The following is a 24,430-nucleotide window of genomic DNA, read 5'->3' as shown; positions in this document are numbered from 1 at the left end:
ACACACACACACACTCGCTTACTCTTTCTCCCTCTTCCCTTATCTTGTATTTTTATTGTTCTCACTTCTCTCTCTCTCTCCTCTACTCTTTTCTGTTTTATCTTTCTCTCCCTCCTCCGCTAAATGACTTTGCGCTTTCTCTTGAGAGTTCCCTTCCCTCCTCCGCTTGGTGTATGAGAGTTCCAAGAGTCGGCTCCAAAGGTAGTTATAAGTTCGTTAAAAGTGTGTTGCGTTTAATATGTTAATTGTAATTGAATTTAGATATTCATGAATGTGGTGTTAAGGTCTTCAACCTTCACGCTCTCCACGCTTGCTAGAAATAGCTTCGTAGTGTAGTCTCAGAGTTTTACTGTGTACAAAGTTTTAGTTTTGCCTCGGAGGGCGAGTTTTAGCAGCGTGTGTTCACCCTGTGAGTGAACAGTCATAGCGGCATCCATATGGGAGCCGGTCGGCCGAGCGGACAGCACGCTGGACTTGTGATCCTGGGTTCCATCCCAGGCGCCGGCGAAAAACAATGGGCAGAGTTTCTTTCACCCTATGCCCCTGTTACATAGCAGTAAAATAGGTACCTGGGTATAGCAGTAAAATAGGTACCTGGGTGTTGGTCAGCTGTCACGGGCTGCTTCCTGGGGGTGGAGGCCTGGTCGAGGACCGGGCCGCGGGGACACTAAAGCCCCGAAATCATCTCAAGATAACCTCAAGAAGCCCGTTCTCCTAAGGGTTCCCAACGTCAAGAAAACAGTCAATTAAAAGTGTCCTCTCCTAACCTATCAGAGGACCCAAAACAGAAAACGGGACAGTACGTCACTTTCGCCAGCCCATTTCATTGTCTAGGACGACAATTTTTGGCTCTATGTAACTCATGCGATCAAAATGTGACGTTCTTTGTAAGAGGACAGGTTGCAGCATCCACCCCCCCTTCCTCCCCAATAGGAAGACAATCAAATAATGATATGACTGGGCCTTAGTCATATCATTAAGACTACTGCGGTATCCAGTAGTAGGCAGTTCTTTCATTCTCCCAGGCTTGCCTTCAACAGCGGGGAGGACACCTGTACTTGGTAAGAGTATATTGCTGTAAAACCATCGAGATCCCTTTTGACTCGGCCACGTTTTATGTTCGACTGATCTTGCGGTGGCAAATATCGCTGGAAGAAAGGTGGATGTATTCAAGTGGATGAACTTGTCTAAATAAGTTCTTGCAAGAAGTCCCGGACTAACCAGGCTGTGGTGGATATACGGGCCTGTGGGCCGCTCCAAGCAACAGCCTGTTGGACCAAATTATGACAGGTCGAGTCTGGCCTGAGTCCGGGCTCGGGGTGTTGAACAACTCACAAAACCCCCATCAAGCCGGTAACTCCTACAACCCGCTCCAGGTATGCACCAGGACTCGCTCGTAGGAATAACATTTAATTTAGCACTCGTGCAAATGCTACTGGAGTTCTGACGTCCATTAGTTAGAAATTATTTTGTCTTCATTAGTTAAAAATTACAGTTTTGTCTTCAGAGAAAGTGGCGATAACTGTGCACGCTGTGAATGGTAATGGTCTTGGTCCAGAAGGGATTAACACGTACTGTGCCACATGGGATAACTAACACGTACTGTGCCACATGGGATAACTAACACGTACTGTGCCACATGGGATAACTAACACGTACTGTGCCACATGGGATAACTAACACGTACTGTGCCACATGGGATAACTAACACGTACTGTGCCACATGGGATAACTAACACGTACTGTGCCACATGGGATAACTAACACGTACTGTGCCACATGGGATAACTAACACGTACTGTGCCACATGGGATAACTAACACGTACTGTGCCACATGGGATAACTAACACATACTGTGCCACATGGGATAACTAACACGTACTGTGCCACATGGGATAACTAACACGTACTGTGCCACATGGGATAACTAACACGTACTGTGCCACATGGGATAACTAACACGTACTGTGCCACATGGGATAACTAACACGTACTGTGCCACATGGGATAACTAACACGTACTGTGCCACATGGGATAACTAACACGTACTGTGCCACATGGGATAACTAACACGTACTGTGCCACATGGGATAACTAACACGTACTGTGCCACATGGGATAACTAACACGTACTGTGCCACATGGGATAACTAACACGTACTGTGCCACATGGGATAACTAACACGTACTGTGCCACATGGGATAACTAACACGTACTGTGCCACATGGGATAAGACGAGGCGGCGTTTGCAGCTCTCCATGCCTTGGCAACCATGTTACGGTTGCCAGGGATACCCTTGGGTTACCAGGGCCAGGGGGAGTGGGGGCGGCGGTGCCAGGGGGAGTGGGGGAGCGGCGGTGCCAGGGGGAGTGGGGGGGCGGCGGTGCCAGGGGGAGTGGGGGGGGGGCGGCGGTGCCAGGGGGGAGTGGGGGCTGGTAGTGGCACGCCTATAAGTTACCTGTGCTTGACGAGCGCGGTGAGGCACGTGCTCCCATACTTGAGACCATCACCTCACACTAATTTATGCCACTTAAGATTTCCTTTTGTTCACTCTTCTCATTGTATCTACTCCTCTTCCTGTTCCTTCCCTCCCGCTTTCCTTCCTGTACTCTCCCCCGCCGCGACTCTGCTCTCCCTCCACTAAACTACCCCTTATACCCTTAAACCCCTGTCATCTCTAGATTTAATTGCGGGACTGTTGTCAACTTGGCCCTTGTGTGGTGCGCCAGAGGGGTGGTGTTCGTGGCTGGCAGGTTGAAGGTAGGGAATAATGGCTCGTGCGGGCATGCACACTGCCATGGATAAATATTATTACACACACAAATCACAATAACGTGATGCATCAAATGAACAAATCCACAAGGGCCGTGACGAGGATTCGAACCTGCGTCCGAGAGCATCCCAGACGCTGCTTTAATCGACTGAGCTACGACATGGTAAAGAGAGTTGAAACAGAAATTCTACTGAACTTACTGGAGCCTGCAGCCTCTCAAGAGAGACAAACCAGGGTTTTACACAACTCCCCCATGCACTCGAGCTATGTCAATAGGCCGTTCTCCCTCTTCGCCCTTACTTCATTATATTGAACCAGTAAGTTCAGTAGAACTTCGGTTTCAACTCTCTTACCATGTCGTAGCTCAGTCGATTAAATTAAGGCAGCGTCTGGGATGCTCTCGGACGCAGGTTCGAATCCTCGTCATGGCCCTTGTGGATTTGTTCATTGATATATATTAATTATAATTTATTTATATAAATTATATATAATTTTATTTTTAATGTACTTCAAAAGTACAGCAGCATTTTTAGTTTGACGCCTTTGATTACATTTATTAAACAGCATGAACAGCATTACACTTATTAAACAGCATTACAAGCATGAAAACTTCCCAATCAACTGTTATTGTTATAAACAGCCTCTTGGTGCTTCGGAGCTCTATAACTAGTTAATAATTGTAATCAAAGCCGCCAAAGATTGAGAAAAGATGTACAGGTTCGTAAGTGCTTGCGTAACTGCTTCCTGAATCTGGCCTCGCCGACATCACCATTCTGATGCCTTTGTCATAGTCATGTGTGTGTGTCAAACACCTTCAAGGTCAATTGGATTATCTTGGCAATACACGAGAGGATAAACACGTGCCATATATGCCATACCAGTGTGCGGTAAGGGCCTGCGTGCGCTGTATAAGGATGCACTTTGCAATAGACGATTGAAACCCATACAGCTGAACACACTTGAGGTAGGTGTGTGTGTGTGTGTGTGTGTGTGTGTGTGTGTGTGTGTGTGTGTGTGTGTGTGTGTGTGTGTGTGTGTGTGTGTGTCACCTTCGTGTATGTCGCTGAAGGTACAGTGTGATGGCTTCACCACCCGTCTAATTGTTGGGTTACCACAAGGTGTTCGCGTGTGGTCATGAATCTTCGAAGTGAAGAGAGTGATTGGTCAAAGAATTTCCTCGTTTTGCAATATAGGGTTCTTGCCCTGCTTAACTGTAACACCAACACCAGCGGGGCGCACAAACACGGTGGTGTGGGTGGTTTTAGTTGATTGTGCACCCCCCATACCCATCCTGTGGGCGGTAGTGGAAAAGGGTTACAGAGGCATGTGGTTTGGGAGTAGAAGAACTCCCAGAACCCCATCAAGCAGGTATCAAGCAGGCATATAATAAGCTCGGGGACTGAACCCCAACATTCATTTAGCTTCGCTGGCATGGGCAGCGTAAGGAAAATGGCATACAATGGAATACCATTTAGAACCCTAACTAATGACTCCTTCAACACCATCATGGGCTACCTAATTATAGACTTGCGTTTGATTTTTGGTTCTGGACCTTTGTGTAGCATCTCGGGGGAGTTTGGGGGTGACGCTGTGTGGTCTGGTGGGTGGGGGTGTGGTCTCGTGGGTGGGGGGGGATAAGGGTGGGGGTGTGGTCTCGTGGGTGGGGGGGATAAGGGTGGGGGGTATGGTCTCGTGGGTGGGGAAGACGATGGACACACATGCCACATTGCCACACCACCACATTGCTCCCTCCTCGACATAAGAGTGGCCAGAAAATGGCGCCGCTGCTGAAAACCTATTCACACAGTGGTTTTCTTAGTGCAGGTTATTATGAGGTAGGAGGGGCGGGGAGTCGTGATGAGGCAGCGTGTGGTGACATCACCAACACCCGAGTGGTTGGCACCAGGTGCCTGTGTCACTCCTCCTGCCGCCAAGGGTGTGCCACCTGGGCGCCCGCACCTGGCTCGCCCCCTCCGCATCTACCATCATTCCACTTATTTTGTTTTGGAAGGGCGGCCATGATGGATGGCTTGAGCGCGTCTTGGGCATATCAGGAGGAGTTGGTTTAATGCTATAGTAGCGTGTTAGTTGTGACCACCTGTAACCTGGGCTAGATATGGGCGTAGCCAGCTGTGTCAGTGGCTAGATATGGGCGTAGCCAGCTGTGTCAGTGGCCAGATATGGGCGTAGCCAGCCGTGTCAGTGGCCAGATATGGGCGTAGCCAGCTGTCTCAGTGGCCAGATATGGGCGTAGCCAGCTGTGTCAGTGGCTAGATATGGGCGTAGCCAGCTGTCTCAGTGGCCAGATATGGGCTTAGGGGTACCCAGGGTGTGTCGGGGATGAAGTGAAGTACATGGGCGAAGGTGTCTGGGGGTACGCATAGCATGTATTGTCATAGTTCTTTTTGCAAAACAGCATAAAATTCTTATTTACGGCCGTACACCTGCCCTCTCCTGCCGCAACAGTAATGATCTGTATGAACCACTCTGGAATAAAGTTTCTGTATCTAAATGTCAGACGACGAAACATTTTATTTTCAGTGAACCTTGAATCAATGAACCTTTCAACATTTCTTCAATTTACTAGCATTATGGATGTAATTTGTGGTCGGTATCTCTCTCTTGGGCCTGTGGTTCCTAGTCTCGTCCGGAACGACTGGCGTGACACTGCTTTTAGCAGTAATTGTCAAGATAAAGTTTGCGTCCAGCACATTTGAAGCGCGTGGCTATGTCTATGGCTATGTCTGGTGCACAGTAGACTTACATCAATGGCTGTGTGGGTCTTCAGGCTGCGAAAACAGCTTCACATACCATTCAGTCACCAGGGAAGCCGGCGGCCCCGACGTCTGACCAGTCAAGTCTGGCCTCGAGCCGGGCTTGGAGTAGAACAACTCCCAGAACCCCATCAAGCCGGCCAGGCTGCGGGAGTATAATACGGGAAATTTACCAGCGGTAAAACCCCCTTTGCTTCACGGGATGAATATTTGGTGCATAATAGATGCAAAAGCTACACAGGGAAACAAACCCACACCACCACCATTGTACCCTATGGCCTCGCGGTGCCGGCGCTTGGCGTTGGGTCTACACTCGCTACCAATCATACTCGCTTCCAAAATCGCGACGTAATGCTTTTGATTATGCTCCCATTAAACGTTGTGAGAACACAGGTTCTTCACTGCAAGGATGGCGCAGGGTGAAGATGAGAGGCGAGGGTGTGTGGAGAGGGGCTAAATCTGCACCAGGTTGCCACCCCTCGAGGTACTGTGACCCTGGCGGCCGTCGTCGGCAGCCTCCACGGCCGCCACGGTCGTGGAGGCTGCCAGATAGTGACGAAATATTCGCCAGCTATTGACGAAACCACAACCTTGGAAGACAACTTCGTTACCGCCTACCAAGTCAACAACCCTTGAATGAAGTTCTCACGTACCCACGTGAGACAAAACGACATCGTATCCGGAAGGAAGTACACGAGTACTGTGGTTCCTCTGCTGTCTGCGTCAGTCTGGGTACACGGGTAGTCCCTGTATGGTAATAACCACGTTGACACACCTCGTAAGGTACACAGTGTATACCCCGCCAAACACACACCGAAACTACGACGTTGGTACAACGTTCGAACAAGTTTTAACACCTAACCAGTTGATATAACTGGTTAGGAGGTGTTAAAACTTGTTAATATAGCAAGTTGTAACAACGTTCTAATACGTCATAAACACGGATGTAACAACTTTATTACAAGTTGTAACAAATGGAAACTAGACAGTTACGGTTTGTGTTTCCATGGTATATATCTTGTCAATATTAAGAATTGTTAAAAATAATATATACTATATGATCCGGTTGGCTATCATCATATTATCATCAAAGAACCTTTTTGCTTCTTTATTGGGTTCAGAGGAACGAAGTTAGTTAATTTCTCACAATTATTCTATTGTAAATACCTTCATGGCAACTTCTCCCTTCACTAACACAAGAGCTTGTAATAATTTTCAATAACCGATATCTTGAAACGTTGCCAAATAGTTTCTGCAAGATATCCTCCCCCACAGCTATCATGAGCCCCTACAGCAACAGGACCACGCGTACGCCCGCTCCCCTTGACCTACTCTCATACAATAAAATACAACACTGCAATACAATACTATAACTCTAATACAAACAACATAATAGCCTAGTGCTTATGAACTGAAGCCAGTAATATGGTAAATTGAAATACATAGTTAAATGAGGTGTGATGAATGTATACATATGCATAATTTTGAATAGTTATGACTCTGGGTAAATACCTGGGTCATAACAGTGGCTGGCTTGGGTTACTACGTTAGTGGTTAGGTCTAGCGGGCTGAATATGTCTGGGAGTAGCGAATCATGAGAACGGGGTAGTTTGACTGGTGTGTGTGTGTGGGGGGGGGGGGGCTATCCCCCCTCAGTGTTGTTGGGGTGTCCCTTTCCCCAGTGTTGTGTTGGGGGTGTGTCCCCTCCAGTGTTGTGTTGGGGGTGTCCCCTCCAGTGGTGTGTTGGGGGGTGTCCCCTCCAGTGGTGTGTTGGGGGGTGTCCCCTCCAGTGTTGTGTTGGGGGTGTCCCCTCCAGTGTTGTGTTGGGGGGTGTCCCCTCCAGTGTTGTGTTGGGGGGTGTCCCCTCCAGTGTTGTGTTGGGGGGTGTCCCCTCCAGTGTTGTGTTGGGGGGTGTCCCCTCCAGTGTTGTGTTGGGGGGTGTCCCCTCCAGTGTTGTGTTGGGGGTGTCCCCTCCAGTGTTGTGTTGGGGGGGGGGTGTCCCCTCCAGTGTTGTTGGGGGGGTGTCCCCTCCAGTGTTGTGTTGGGGGGGTGTCCCCTCCAGTGTTGTGTTGGGGGGGGTGTCCCCTCCAGTGTTGTGTTGGGGGGGGGGGGTGTCCCCTCCAGTGTTGTGTTGGGGGGGGGGGTGTCCCCTCCAGTGTTGTGTTGGGGGGGGGGGTGTCCCCTTCAGTGTTGTGTTGGGGGGGGGGTGTCCCCATCAGTGTTGTGTTGGGGGGGTGTCCCCTCCAGTGTTGTGTTGGGGGGTGTCCCCTCCAGTGTTGTGTTGGGGGGTGTCCCCTCCAGTGTTGTGTTGGGGGGTGTCCCCTCCAGTGTTGTGTTGGGGGGTGTCCCCTCCAGTGTTGTGTTGGGGGGGGTGTCCCCTCCAGTGTTGTGTTGGGGGGGGGGTGTCCCCTCCAGTGTTGTGTTGGGGGGGGGGGGGTGTCCCCTCCAGTGTTGTGTTGGGGGGGGTGTCCCCTCCAGTGTTGTGTTGGGGGGGTGTCCCCTCCAGTGTTGTGTTGGGGGGGGGGGTCCCCTCCAGTGTTGTGTTGGGGGGGTGTCCCCTCCAGTGTTGTGTTTGGGGGGGGTGTCCCCTCCAGTGTTGTGTTGGGGGGCTGTCCCCTCCAGTGTTGTGTTGGGGGGGGGGGTGTCCCCTCCAGTGTTGTTGGGGGGGGGGTGTCCCCTCCAGTGTTGTGTTGGGGGGGTGTCCCCTCCAGTGTTGTGTTGGGGGGGGGGTGTCCCCTCCAGTGTTGTGTTGGGGGGTGTCCCCTCCAGTGTTGTGTTGGGGGGGGGTGTCCCCTCCAGTGTTGTGTTGGGGGGGGGGTGTCCCCTCCAGTGTTGTGTTGGGGGGGGGGTGTCCCCTCCAGTGTTGTGTTGGGGGGGGGGTGTCCCCATCAGTGTTGTGTTGGGGGGGTGTCCCCTCCAGTGTTGTGTTGGGGGGGTGTCCCCTCCAGTGTTGTGTTGGGGGGTGTCCCCTCCAGTGTTGTGTTGGGGGGTGTCCCCTCCAGTGTTGTGTTGGGGGGGGGTGTCCCCTCCAGTGTTGTGTTGGGGGGGGGTGTCCCCTCCAGTGTTGTGTTGGGGGGGGGTGTCCCCTCCAGTGTTGTGTTGGGGGGGGTGTCCCCTCCAGTGTTGTGTTGGGGGGTGTCCCCTCCAGTGTTGTGTTGGGGGGGGGGTCCCCTCCAGTGTTGTGTTTGGGGGGGGTGTCCCCTCCAGTGTTGTGTTGGGGGGCTGTCCCCTCCAGTGTTGTGTTGGGGGGGGGGTGTCCCCTCCAGTGTTGTTGGGGGGGGGGGTGTCCCCTCCAGTGTTGTGTTGGGGGGGTGTCCCCTCCAGTGTTGTGTTGGGGGGGGGGTGTCCCCTCCAGTGTTGTGTTGGGGGGGGTGTCCCCTCCAGTGTTGTGTTGGGGGGGTGTCCCCTCCAGTGTTGTGTTGGGGGGTGTCCCCTCCAGTGTTGTGTTGGGGGGGTGTCCCCTCCAGTGTTGTGTTGGGGGGGTGTCCCCTCCAGTGGTGTGTGGGTTGACACATAAGTGCCAGAGGGTGGTGGTGGGGCGGGAGGGGGTGTTTGGTGTGGAGGGGTGGGGGGGCGTGCATAATTACAGGCTCCGTGGCTAAATATACTGGTGGTTTTTAGAGGGAGTTTGTTGCACGCATTATCAGCTTCTTAAGACATTGTAAAGTAGGAACGTTTTTCACGCGGGTGATGTAGCAGTGACAGCTCTCACGACGCATGAAGGCAATCCGTGGAAACCGCAGGTTGATGGGCTAGGATAAATATTTATAATTGGGAATAAATTAAATTAGTAGAATAATAGAACTGCAGAATAGAGCCAGTGAAGAGCAGAGGTGCCATAGGCACAATCAGAGAACACTTTATAAACATCAGAGGTCCGCGGTTGTTCAACGTCCTCCCAGCAAGCTTAAGAAATATTGCCGGAACAACCGTGGACATTAAGAGGAAACTAGATTTATTCCTCCAAGGAGTGCCGGACCAACCGGGCTGTGGTGGGTATGTGGGCCTGCGGGCCGCTCCAAGCAACAGCCTAGTGGACCAAACTCTCACAAGTCAAGCCTGGCCTCGGGCCGGGCTTGGGGAGTAGAAGAACTCTCAGAACCCCATCAACCAGGTATCAACCAGTACGCATGTACTTTTGTCAATCGTCAGACTCCACACACCACCTTCCCTCGGGCTCCCCCACACACCTCTTTGTTAGCAATCGGATCTTACCAGTTTTTGTCAAATCGTCACGACGTGAAGAGCGGGGGGAGACACAGGAGAGGTGTGTGTGTGTGTGATATATACACACACACACACACACACACACACACACATATGTGTGTGTATGTATGTATGTGTGTATATATACATGTATATATAATATATATATTATATATATATTATATATATATATATATATATATATATATATATATATATATATATATATATATATATATATATATATATATATATATATATATATATATATATATATATATATAATGTCGTACCTAGTAGCCAGAACGCACTTCTCAGCCTACAATTCAGGGCCCGATTTGCCTAATAAGCCAAGTTTTCCTGAATTAATATATTTTCTCTAATTTTTTTCTTATGAAATGATAAAGCTACCCATTTTATAATGTATGAGGTCAATTTTTTTTTTATTGGAGTTAAAATTAACGTAGATATATGACCGAACCTAACCAACCCTACCTAACCTAACCTAACCTATCTTTATGGGTTAGGTTAGGTAGCCGAAAAAGCTAGGTTAGGTTAGGTAGGTTAGGTAGTCGAAAAACAATTAATTCATGAAAACTTGGCTTATTAGGCAAATCGGGCCTTGCATAGTAGGCTGAGAAGTGCGTTCTGGCTACTAGGTACGACATATATATATATATATATATATATATATATATATATATATATATATATATATATATATATATATATATATATATATATATATATATAATGACAATGTCAGACCACGGAGGAAAATTGAAACAGGAATTTCCTTAAGTACTTTCGTATATTAATACATCTTCAGGAGGAGATGTATTAATATAAGATGTATTAATGTATTAATAGTCCCCGGAAAGGTGTCATTGAGCTAATCTTAAAGGCGTTCCGGCGCGCCATTATTGAGAGAGATATATAGATAGATAGAAGGGTACTGTGAGCATACCCTGACAAAGGTTCGAGTCCTGGTGGCTCCCAACCATACAGAGGTTGTTGGTTGTGGAGAGTAGCAAGGTCTTAAAATGTGAGGGGATTGGTGCATGAGAGAGTAGTGATGTTGACGGCCAGGAAGTGTTGCAGGCTGCCGGTGGTGCTTCCTTGTCTCTCTTCCGCCGCCTGTCCCCCGCCGCCTGTCCCCCGCCACCTGTCCCCCGCCACCTGTCCCCCGCCACCTGTCCCCCGCCACCTGTCCCCCGCCACCTGTCCCCCGCCACCTGTCCCCCGCCACCTGTCCCCCGCCACCTGTCCCCTCCACCTGTCCCCGCCACCTGTCCACCCTCCCGCCACCTCAGGCATCACCTGTCTACCCTGCCGCCACCTCAGGCATCACCTGTCTAAATTCGCAGAGATCCACTGTCTAGGCAAGGACACGAAGGATCGGAATATGTTTTACGGGCTATTCATACCCGTGCCACCTCTTGGGTGGCTTAATCTTCATCAATCTGGACTATGTTAAGAGCAGCGCCTGGTAGCAAGTTAATGGGTGGTGGGCACACAAGTGCCTCAAGAAGCAGCAGTTGCTTCATCTCGTGTGGCACTCTGGAGCCTTGCACTTGGTAGCTGCCGTCTGTCAAGCTCACTCTGCAATCCACACGACTTTCCTTGTAAATTATAGATAAGATCAGGAGAGTGTGCATCTCGCGAAGCAGTCTTCAAGAGGCGCGGAGGCTGGGTTATGTTGTAGACTAATTTGTTTTCCTTTATTGCAGAGATCAACAAGGTGCGGGCTAACCTCTTCCACATCAATGGCGGCCAGAAGGAGCCCCTGTCGTTGCCAGAGCCCATGGGAGCCCCCGTCACGCTCTCAGACAAGGTCTACGTCCCGGTCAAGGATCATCCAGAGGTCAGTACTGCTGGCGTATCTCCCAACACACTCTTACACCTAGCCATCTCCCAACACACCCCTTACACCTAGCCATCTCCCAACACACCCCTTACACCTAGCCATCTCCCAACACACCCCTTACACCTAGCCAACTAATTATTTTTGTTCATTTTTGCCACATTCGACGAAGATATCGAACGTCAGAATAGTTAAACGATAACGCAACACGTCCGGTAAGACTAGCAGCAGCAGCAGCAGCACCTAGCAGACAATAAGACTACAATCGAGAGCTTAGACATGCTCACAATCGACTTGAGAATGGTCCAGGACGGACCGAAACATCGTCGTCCCTTCACCTTCTAGTGTGTGTGGTCTGGTCAACTCAGACCTCCCGTCCCCGTAGTCACGGATAGGTAAATACTACTACCACCGCTCGACTTGCGGCCATCAATATTCAGAGTGGTGAGGGTGTCGACCAGCGAGCCCCTGGGTCTAACCAACAGGGTTATACCCCGACCATGGCGGGCGTTGCCCCTTCCTCGGCGGGTGTAATAGACCGCCGGGGTAATGGGGCGAGGCCTGGCACGTGACCTGGGTGGACGTGCTCTCTACGGGCATACCTGCATGTGTGGTGAACTTAATCGTGCTTTGGAGGGTTTTCTTGCCTGTGGGTCTAGTGATCTCTCTAACTGTATGTTGGCGGGGCAGGTGTGGGGGTGGAGATGGGGCGGGGCAGGTGTGTGGGGGGAGGCGGGGCGAGGCAGGTGTGTGGGTGGAGGCGGGACGGGGTGGGGCAGGTGTGTGGGTGGGACGGGGCGGGGCGGGGCAGGATGCTGGGCCAGGACCCTCAGGGAACAGACTTCCCAAGTTTGTCTAGAAGTCTACAGCTTCTCCCCCAACCCCACCAACCCCACAGGGTAAAAAGACTTACTGGTAACAGTCTATATATTAACACCCCCCCCCCCCTACTCCCACAAGCATAAATGATCTTGCCTCCTGAGATTTACGTTAAGATCCAATAGTCTCATCTGATAGAAGCAAGCATTCACACCCCACAAGAATTAACACACTGGTGAAAGAAACTAATAACCAAACAGCATTAAACACACCATGATAGAGCCCAGTAGGCTCAGGAATCTGTACACCAGATGATTGACAGTTGAGAGGCGGGACCAAAGAGACAAAGCTCAACCCCTCGCAAGCACAATTAGGTGAGTACACCTACACCATCCTCTTACAGGTCAATCATCTTAAATAAACACTTGGAGTGAACTGGAAGTTGCATTTATAATCCATAAATGAAATAATATAAAGTGTTGCAGATACAGAAGAGAACAGGACTTGGAGGGGCAAAATAATGTAGGCAAACTGACGCGACCCCCCCTCACAGACCGCCACGACCCCCCTCACAGGCCGCCACGACCTCCCTCACAGGCCGCCACGACCTCCCTCACAGGCCGCCACGACCTCCCTCACAGGCCGCCACGACCTCCCTCACAGGCCGCCACGACCTCCCTCACAGGCCGCCACGACCTCCCTCACAGGCCGCCACGACCTCCCTCACAGGCCGCCACGACTTCCCTCACAGGCCGCCACGACCTCCCTCACAGGCCGCCACGACCTCCCTCACAGGCCGCCACGACCTCCCTCACAGGCCGCCACGACCTCCCTCACAGACCGCCACGACCTCCCTCACAGACCGCCACGACCTCCCTCACAGACCGCCACGACCTCCCTCACAGACCGCCACGACCTCCCTCACAGGCCGCCACGACCTCCCTCACAGACCGCCACGACCTCCCTCACAGACCGCCACGACCTCCCTCACAGGCCGCCACGACCTCCCTCACAGGCCGCCACGACCTCCCTCACAGACCGCCACGACCTCCCTCACAGGCCGCCACGACCTCCCTCACAGACCGCCACGACCTCCCTCACAGACCGCCACGACCTCCCTCACAGACCGCCACGACCAACTTGAATCAGCTTGCCTCTCCAGGCAGTGTACTGTAAAAAGTTCGTCCCGTAACCTTCCAAGTTCTCTAATGTATTATGCCCAAATAATTAACAAGAAACTATACAAAATAACTAACTTACTGGCTGCTTACTACTTAGTCAACCACGAGGTTGAAATTCTTAAATACCGCCAGTGGTTTACATGCTAAATAATTTGTCGTACCGCCGACAGCTCTGCAGGCCAGTAGCCTGACTCAACCCTCAAACTCTTGTATCTTTACGTAAACCCGTTGTTCCCTAGACACATCATCCTGGTCATAACAGTGTGGCAGGTGTTTGGAGGAGGCGGGGTGGGCGTGGGGCAGGTGTTTGGGGGAGGCGGGGTGGGCGTGGGGCAGGTGTTTGGGGGAGGCGGGGTGGGCGTGGGGCAGGTGTTTGGGGGAGGCGGGGTGGGCGTGGGGCAGGTGTTTGGGGGAGGCGGGGTGGGTGTGGCAGGTGTGTGTGGGCCGGTGGTAGTGGTGGTGGGGGCGTGGCAGGTGGGTGTGGGCGGTGGCGGGGTGGGGGCGTGGCAGATGTGTGGGCGGAGGTAGGGGGTTACCATGTTAGATTCATAGTCGCCAAGGTGAAGGAGACGAGCTTAGCACCTCATGGTGTAGTGGTAATATTTACTTTGCTTATCTCGTTATTGATACATAAATTCACGATCTCTCTAATCACAACCACAGCATTTCGTTTTAGCTCGTGGATGCTGAAACTATTTTGTGTTACAACAACAAATGGAAACCATCTAAAGACCGACAACCACTCTCATCTTCACAGACGGATCAGTTGATCAAGAGAGAGGTTCTGCTGGGGCAACAGTTTACACTACCAACCATGAAGCTTACTGGAGCATGAATAGTGGGTGCTCAACATTGCAAACAGAATTATGTGCCCTGAAAGAGGCCATAAATTATGCAGTTGAGGATAATTTACATGTCATCATTCATACCGACTCTAAATCTTCGCTCCAGGCATTGTTATACAGCCAGCACAGAGATAATATACAACTCATCACAGAAATCCTACATATAGGAGAAGCACACAATCTAGGGCTGTCGATCACAGCCCACGGCCCTAAATTGGATATCAAATCACATTCCATAGATGTTAATGGAAAGGCTGACTCGCTAGCATAAACTGTCACTGCTCTACCTGTTGTATAGGTTAGAATACCTCAAATTTCACAGATTAAGGAGCAAATCAAGACGAAAATACTCCCAACTATCAAAAGTCGCCACAGAGCCAAAGTAGCAGAAGGAAAATCCACTGCAATATGGTATGAACAAGCCACTAGGTATTCCTCATTCAAGCCTGGCAAAAAGGTATCCAGAGACATTGCAGTAACCATACACAGACTCAGACTTGGTTACAAGTGTTGCTGGGAGGTAATAAACCCTATAGTTAGTGTCATATCTGTGGAACAGAATCAGTAAAATAGGTACCTGGGTGTAAGTCAGCTGTCACGGGGTGCTTCCTGGGGATGGAGGCCTGGTCGAGGACCGGGCCGCGGGGACACTAAAGCCCCGAAATCATCTCAAGATAACCTCAAGATAGGCCGTGTTACGCTTCGTTGGATAAGGATAGGGCTCGTTTTGATCCGTCTTGTGTACCTTGGCACTTGTATCCAACAGGGGAAGCCGTCTTGTTCTGGGCTCGTCACCTCGAGATCATTTCCAGAGAAGAGTTGAAATCCACAATGATGACATGACGAGAGGGACACGGGGGCGTGGCAGCCGGTGCGGGGAGGGGGGTCCTGGCCGCATATTTTCCCGGAAAACTGAGACATTTTCCCAGTATTGTCACGAGCAGCAGCCCTGACTAGTGACAGGGTAGGACACTTGCGGGGTGTCAACGCGTCTCTGTCCCTCCTTCCCTCCACCTTTACTCCTTTCTCCCTTTTCTTTACTCTAGTTTCATTTAAAATTAAAATATAAGTGTCATATTTGTTTCTTTGGAGTCGTTGTCCTTGTTTACCCAAGCCGTCCTCTCACTAGGCTATTTAAAGCAGCGGCCGTCCTCCCCAAACGAATACATCAATTTTTAACATAGTGTATTAAAAATGGGTTTGTTCTCATATACATATACATATATATATATATATATATATATATATATATATATATATATATATATATATATATATATATATAATATATACATAAAAAATGTATAATTGGGCATAGGTTAGGTTTTTAGGTTCTGTTGGCGATTACATGTATTTGAAATACGTTGGTAATGCATTTATAGAATTGTGGTTCGAACAGAGGACGTGAGCGAAGCACTTTCTCCAGGAAGTGTTTGGACGTCATCAGTTGAGTCGTGTGTTAACCACTTTTCATTTATAAACGGGGTTTGGCGGCTGGATTAACGAGCTTTGATCTTTGTACGAGAAGACGCGCTAATTTACCAGGCCTCACCGTACACAACTTCAGAGACGGGTTGAGAATAAGCCAGAATACAGAATGCCATGGGTCTGTTGTTAAGGTACTTACGAAATAGTGTAAATATTGAGGGCCATGCGATATGTTAAATCTGTGCCCTGGGGCCAGATTCACGAAGCAGTTACGCAAGTACTTACGAACGTGTACATCTTTCCTCAATCTTTGACGGCTTTGGTTACATTTATTAAACAGTTTACAAGCATAAAAACTTGCCAATCAACTGTTGTTATTGTTATAAACAGCCTTCTGGTGCTTCGGAGCTCATTTAACCATTTAATAATTGTAAACAAAGCCGCCAAAGATTAAGAAAAGATGTACAGGTTCGTAAGTGTTTACGTAACTGCTGCGTGAATCTGGCCCCTCTGGGCTCTTCATGGTTCAGACGGTTGTGCCCACGCCTGGTTAGTCCGGGGATGAGCCTTTCAGCACATAACCAGACTCAGGCCAGACAATCGACTTGACGTTTCGGTCCGTCCTGGACCATTCTCGTCGTCCCTTCACCTTCTAGTGTGTGGTCTGGTCAACATAATTTAGCCACGTTAGTGTGACTCATCGCCTGCACACTCGGTATATTCTCACACACAATGTTGTTGGGATTACATCGTGTAGTGTAAGGAATGATCCACTCGAGACGTGTAGTAGATTATCCTCGACATTGCAGTAGTTTGCTGCTTGGCTTGCTCTTGACGCCCTTGCAACCGTGATACCTGGTTGATACCTGGTTGATGGGGTTCTGGGAGTTCGTCTACTCCCCAAGCCCGGCCCGAGGCCAGGCTCGACTTGTGAGAGTTTGGTCCACCAGGCTGTTGCTTGGAGCGGCCCGCAGGCCCACATACCCACCACAGCCCGGTTGGTCCGGCACTCCTTGGAGGAATAAATCTAGTTTCCTCTTGAAAATGTCCACGGTTGTTCCGGCAACCGTGCAGCAATTTTGCTTTATCGTAATAAATATACAAAGTGTGTTTGTGAGGAAAGTGAAGGTGTGTAAGGTTGTGACGGTGGTGTGAAGTGTCAACAGCTGGCAGAGGATAACGGTCGGGAAAAAAAAGTAATGACCCTTCTTGATAATGTTCACAGAAATATAATGAAGTCAGTCACAGCTTTGATGTGGAATCGAACTATCGTCCTCGAGGTCACAGATGCTTTGTTGTTGCTTATCAGCGGAGATGATGTAGAGCATTGTTGTGGCAGGTAAGGTAATGATAGACCTACCTTGTAAGGCTCGTCTTTCAACTGTAATTGTTGACGGACACGTAAAGTGGGAGTTGTGTGGTGAGAGGCGTCGACACCATGTACTCGCCAAATTGTGCTTGCGGGGGTTGAAGAAACCAAGGTGGAATTCTTTGTTCCTGGTTGAGGAGGAAGCAAGACGAGGGGGCCCTTGCAACACCGTAGTTGGCTCGTCACGTGGAATAGAGTATCATCTGTGAGCAAATACCGGATACACAGCCATGGTGCCCTGTGCAACTTGTGCAATCACACGCCAACACTTGACTGCTTGTCATACAGCCTGACTCCAGCTTCCCCCTTGTGTTGTCATACCCAGAGTCCATCACCAGTAAACAGGCGACTGGTCTCCAGTGGTCACACCATAGGCACTCGGGTTGTGAAGCTATCCATCAAATCCTTGAGGAGGAGGAGAAAGAGTCGACGCTTATAGTGGATGGCGCAATAAATTTGGTAAACATAATGAGTGACTCGGGCTTGTATTAGAACTACTCCCAGAACCCCATCAAGCAGGTGCCAAACCTACATGTTGATATCCGAATTTGCCAGAGTTAAACTAGTTGGTTTTCGGATAACGAGGCATGACATTCACAGACAACTAAATTTCTTGAATATAAAACAAGCAAATATACACAACGCGACCGTAGAGCAATAACGTGAAGGGTTCGTATATTTAATCTCAACAATTGGACTAATATCAAGAACTATTAAACACGTCTTGGAAAACTGTCCCGAGCACCTTCATCTTCAATATAAGACGGATTACTCTTTCGCTGAATATGGTATCTGAAACTGCCTGAAACAGAATGTACAGAGCTGTCTGAAACAGAATGTACAGAGCTGTCTGAAACAGAATGTACAGAGCTGTCTGAAACAGAATGTACAGAGCTGTCTGAAACAGAATGTACAGAGCTGTCTGAAACAGAATGTACAGAGCTGTCTGAAACAGAATGTACAGAGCTGTCTGAAACAGAATGTACAGAGCTGTCTGAAACAGAATGTACACACAGATCTTGTATTGCAGGCAAAAAGTTGTCAATGCACACAGATTACTAACAGTGTGTCGAAGGACTTTATGTATTCCCTAGAGCGGATACGTGAGTGGTTGGTTACAGCTCTATCCGACCTATCCAGGTCCTTATTCTCTTATCTGTAACTGGCTTATTGCTTCCTCATATTGTTTACAATAATGTATAGGGCGAGAGAGAGTGTATGAAGTGTAGAATAGCCCAAGGGAAGGGTAGAGGTCCCTCCCATAAGCAGCTATGTCCTGTGAACATCAGATATCGACGAACACTATACTGGAAGATATCAAACAAAAAACCGACCTCGGGCCCGTGGACAACTGGAAACCTGTGACAGGTAGAGACTTGTGTTGATGGGCAGCTGCTCTTTATCAAGTGTGAGTATTCTTAAAGCACAACAGCTTCCAGCTGAGGATGTCTACAAGGTCAGCTGGACGTTGCAGTCTTCAGCCTACCTCAATGTACAAGTTTCCTGGGCGAAATAACTTGAAGGAAAAACTGAAACTGATCAATGTCTAATGAAGATTGCACTTCAATGTACAAGCCTGAATTCGTCCCTACAATAACTAAAACTTGAGCTTGTAAAAGTATCTTAACCATCCGCTTTGGTTAAGTGCTTAATATCACACACGTTTCTGATATTGACCTGAATTCTAAACAAGATACTCGCCGGAGCCAACTTCCTGCACTTGTCTTCATACTGTTATTGCCTTACAAAAATAGCGTTTAAAAGCGTAGCTCTACCACAAGAACATGGTATCTTGTGGCAGCTGTATGGAAGATAGTGAGCAACTGGTGTCTTAGTTCAGTGTCATGGAATCTGCCTTACCTGGTTACCTGGTTGATGGGGTTCTGGGAGTTCTTCTACTCCCCAAGCCCGGCCCGAGGCCAGGCTTGACTTGTGTGAGTTTGATCCACTAGGCTGTTGCTTGGAGCGCAAGCTTGGAGCTTGGAGTTGCTTGCCTTGCAAGGATATCCGAACAATTTATGCGTAAATGAATAATTTTCAAGCCATTTTACCCGAATATAATTCAGATTTGTGTTAATGTGGATCAAATGACTTAGGAATGGGGGAAGGTTTGTGTGTGGTCATATCACTGTTGATGTTATCAGTGTTATCAGACCTTAAAACATTAGTGTGTGGTCAGATTGCACGGAATACATATAATTACGTCTAGTTAGGTGCTAGAGTATGTTTGTTTTGATCTATGCCTAGGTAAGGTTGTGTTAGGAGGGGGAGGATGGTGCTGGGAGGAGATTAGTGGGTGGTCAGATATTCCAAACATGACTGAAATTGGATATTCGAGTGATAATGAAGGTTAATAAACTTCTGCTCAGTGTCCAGGAGCCTGAACTTGATTGAAGGTGTTGATAAGGTCGGTTGCTTAAGGTCGGCTCTAGTACACATGGAAGATTCTGGTGACCGGGTCCCAAATGTGCACAGTAGAATAACATAATGGAGCGAAGGATACGGAAGGAAATACAGAATAGAACCAGTGAGTAGTAGATGTGCCATAGGGACAGTCAGAAAGCACTGAAGATAAGAAGTCCACGGTTGTTGAGTACCCTTCCAGCAACTCCCTTCCACAAATAGGAGGAGTACAGAGAACATATACGGCATACATAAACACGATACAGTACCTAAATTATTGGGATCGTCTCAAAGCTCTCCAAATGTACTCGCTAGAAAGAAGACGAGAGAGATCAAATAATATACATCTGGAAGATACTGGAGGACCAAGTACCAAATCTGCACAGTAAAATATAAACATACTGGAGTGAACGATATGGAAGAAAATGCAGAATAGAACCAGTGAAGAGCAGAGGTGTGCCATAGGCACAGAGAACACTGTATAAACATCAGAGGTTCAGGTGCTCCCAGCTAGCATAAGAAATATTGCCGGGACAACCGTGGACATCTTCAAGAGGAAACTAGATAGTTTTCTCCAAGGAGTGCCGGACCAACCGGGCTGTAGTAAATATGGGCCTGCGGGCTGCTCCAAGCAACCAAGGTGTTACCAAGTTATCACAAGTCGAACCTGGCCCCGGGCCGGACTTAGGGAGTATAACTTGCAGTACCCAGGCCAGGTATACACTGCAGGTATACTGATGCTAGGCTGGTCGTGAAGACGCTACACACACACACACACACACACACACACACAATGAAAGGTTGCCAGAGCCGTATACTCCCGACAGTCACAGCCACTGGTGGTGAGCCTGGGGAGGGGGGTGGGGGTGCATGCAAACAAGGCACCACTGTATGAAGCAAGCTGAGCTGTTTGGGTGTGGCTGGACCCAGTGCTTGGGCATCCTTGCAGTACTGGCATTACCCTGCCCCCTCCCCCACCCTCCAGCATGCACACAAATGAGCGCACATGCAAATGCTCATGCAAGCAAGTTGCCTATCCTGATACTCCCTATAATGTGTCAACCTTCCAATAATAATTGGAAGGCTGGTCAACAAAACAACAATGATAAATTTGTATTGTTGTATTTATCTACAGTTAGCAAATTACTGTATTTGAAGGTCCGTGCCTGGAGAATCATCAGAATAAGCGCTAATCTATTTTGTCAAGACGAAAATTAATAACAGGCTAATTTAGTCTCAGCAAGTGTAAGACAGAAGTCCACTACGGGCTCACCATAGCCCGTGCTACTTGGAACTTTTTCTTCCAGGTAGCCAATCTTAAACAACTTGTAAGACAGATTGGTGAAACTAGTAAGCTACCCCAAGGAAATTTTGTTAGAAAATGCAAGTTCTCGCCAATACAATGGGCCGTTGACAACAATGGCGACTTAGTGTAAAGGAGCAGATGTGGCCAAAATGTAGTGTGTGTGTGTATATGTAGTTACCATTAGAAAATTAAAAGGATGAATAACCTAGCGGGTTTTCTTCCTGTTGGAGGGTAAGGTACATGCTGTTATGGTGTGTCCACTCACAGGATGAGTGGCGCTGCCCAATACTGTCACTATGGCGGTGTGTCCACTTACAGGATGAGTGGCGCTGCCCAATACTGTCACTATGGCGGTGTGTCCACTTACAGGATGAGTGGCGCTGCCCAATACTGTCACTATGGCGGTGTGTCCACTTACAGGATGAGTGGCGCTGCCCAATACTGTCACTATGGCGGTGTGTCCACTCACAGGATGAGTGGCGCTGCCCAGTACTGTCACTATGGCGGTGTGTCCACTCACAGGATGAGTGGCGCTGCCCAATACTGTCACTATGGCGGTGTGTCCACTCACAGGATGAGTGGCGCTGCCCAGTACTGTCACTATGGCGGTGTGTCCACTCACAGGATGAGTGGCGCTGCCCAGTACTGTCACTATGGCGGTGTGTCCACTCACAGGATGAATGACGGTCACTCTACTTTACCTTGGTGCTTCCGGGGATCAACAGCCCCGCGGCTCGGTGTTACGGCCCTCTCGGGACGCAACGGGGTTCTTACTCTGATGTCGTTAGAGGAAGATATATATATCCGACCCCAAGCCAGTAGAGGCTATCAAGGGATGCGATTCGTGACGCAAGTAACTTAAAGGGAGTAGGGAAAGAAAGGTAAGAACTTAATATAATATAATTATTACCACCACCTATTAAATATATAAAAATCAAACGTGCACAAGGGGAGGGTATTAACACTATACAAGGGGATCGTGCACAATCTAGTCTTCTGCTGAAGACTCTAGATCCTCGAAGCTAGGTGCCGAGTCCGCGGTGCTTTCTTTGTGGCCTCAAGACGTGTCTTTTGGAACGCCGAGCCTACCCTGGCCACAGGTCAGCCAAAACACAGGTCCACTGGGGGCACCGTCGTGGAGGCCGTCAACCACACGTCCAGCAGGTCTGCTGGCAGGTACTGAGCCAACAAGGCTGGTACGGCCACTCCACGAACGATAAAAGGGGTACGCCCTAGACAGGAGTCTCGTGTGATATCACCAATCACCCTCCTGTCCTCAATACCCCAGTGGATTATCGTCTCCAACCGTCGGTCCCGGGTAAATCCTTCCACTGCCACTCCACTGGCAGGCTTAACACACCACAGTGTTCTTCCGGGGGGACGACGTCACGACAGCTGCAGCAAACTTCACAGTATGGAGACTGGCTGCCTCGGGTAGACTGACTCCACCTTCAACACAGTGGTCCCAGGTCGGCTCTGTAAGCAGACACGTCATTAATAACCGGGACACTAATACACCACACTCACAGGCTCAGATACAAACGCCCGACATATCCACTCCCTAGATGGCGTTGTCGTCGGAGCACCACCTCACCAGAGGTCAGGAGCGGCGGTGTTGAGCGCTGAACCAGACTGGAAACTGGTCCTAGAGGCCAGTACACGCTGTCCTCACTAGGTGTCGTCGTCCGTTTGGCGGGGGTTTCGGGAGCCGACCCACAGATGGCGTAGTTGTTACTGCTCCTTGCTCGGATGCTGGATCCGGGTTCGTAACACCTCCCCACCAAAAGGAATTTGGTTTGGGGTTCTATAAAAAGAAACACAAACCAAATTAGTACGATGACACAACTCCAAATGGACACACATGCTTTATAATCTGGGATGTCGAGGCGGTCACGTCTACAGAACTGTACTGAGGAACCCTGGCACAAAGGGAACTTGTAGATAGAAGGCAATGATCTGCCTGATATAATCGTCCACATCTCCACTGCGATGTCAAGCAGGGGCATCATCTCACACTTCTCTAGTACGGATTGGTTTTGACACGATCTGGGGTGACTCGACACTTCTCTATGTCGTGGCACCGATGATGGCTGACCACCGACGGCATTTCTGGTGCCAGTCCGATGGTCCTTCAGGGAGACAGGAACCTGGAATACAGGGGTCTGATAATTCAGAGTGATAGCGACAATGGGCAAGTCAGTACTTACTATACACTCTTCTACTAGGCCCACACCTAGTTCCAACAGGGCTGCTTGCTCACCGAAGATGGCATTCGCTCTGCCCCCGTCAGGTCGACCAACGTTCCGTATAACGCTGTGTTGAGGCTCAGCAGTCACGCGGGGGGTGTCAACCTGTCGGAAACAGTCACTCACATTATCACATATCGTACCTCCTGTATCATCTATTACCTCCCAGGTCCCTTCTTCAACTGCAACACTTGCAGTACAAATCTCCAATCCCTGGGACCTCTTCGCGATGTTCATGTGAGCCATCATTCGTCGGGTCGTCCACCGGTCCTCACTGAGAGCACAAGCGAGAACACATACGAGAATCAAACAAAGTATCGCTAAGAAACATGAGGCCAATTGAGGGATAAGCTTCCCGAGCCAGTCATGTCCATAGCCGGCCACATCCACACGCCCGGCTTGGACCGAAGAGGGCACTAGACCTTTTGAACACACCGCACCTACCTCTGACGTCTGGGGAATCTCTGGCTGGTTCACTACATGCTGTACCTTGCCATACCGCAAGCACACATCCGCCTTCGCTCCAGACTCGTTGGTATCCGTGGGTGCCCGCACACAAGGCCTCTCTTCTTGCTCAGGTACCTCTGCCTTCTTAACTTCATGTTCCTTGTCGAGAGAATCAGGAGACACTGCTAGAATATCGTCGATCTGCGGGTGAGAGGACAAATTAGACATGTTCAAATCCGGGTCTGTCTTTACCTGGACAGTACCGTTGCCTGTTACCTCAGACCGTGCTGTTCCGGTAGACTCGTCCGCAACCTTGGGAAGATTGATGCTCCAATCTGTCACCAAGTCGTTGGCTAGTACCACGTCAATCCCAGCCACAGGGAGGGTATCGACTACTGCCAACTCACTTGTGCCGCTGAAATAAGGCGAGTCAAGATGTACTGGCACTAAGGGGGCGATATACTGTGTTCTCAGAAACCCAACCAGGATAACCTCTGGTCTCCCATCCACACTTACTCCCTCGGGTAACGAGCTCTTCACGATCAGGGACTGGGCTGCTCCACTATCTCTGAGCACTACAACTGATCTACCAGTATGATCACTCGTTACATACCCGCTTGAAGTGTGAGGGGCAAACAAACTTGGTCCTTCCTGCTTCATCGTAGACTGGTTTCCTGCTGGTGGTGTAACACAGCTCATCAACATCACCTCCCTTCGTGCGCTGCCACCTCTTCTGCCTCGGCACCTAGCAGCTATGTGCCCTTTC

General features: G+C 49.5%; 1 protein-coding gene across 9 annotated transcripts in view; it reads left to right on the top strand.

Annotated features, from left to right (window-relative positions):
• The window catches only part of how (protein held out wings), a 235,059-nt gene that overhangs the window by 140,721 nt on the left and 69,908 nt on the right, over window positions 1-24,430 (top strand). For all 9 annotated transcript variants that reach the window (XM_045753206.2, XM_045753057.2, XM_045753563.2 and 6 more), the window contains one exon: window positions 11,487-11,620. In XM_045753206.2, coding sequence (XP_045609162.1) covers window positions 11,487-11,620 — 134 coding nt within the window. The remainder of the gene's footprint in view (window positions 1-11,486; window positions 11,621-24,430) is intronic.

Source organism: Procambarus clarkii, chromosome 1 (assembly GCF_040958095.1).
Source record: "Procambarus clarkii isolate CNS0578487 chromosome 1, FALCON_Pclarkii_2.0, whole genome shotgun sequence".
NCBI classification, from domain to species: Eukaryota; Metazoa; Arthropoda; class Malacostraca; order Decapoda; family Cambaridae; genus Procambarus; species Procambarus clarkii.
This window is presented reverse-complemented; position numbering and strand designations above follow the sequence as displayed.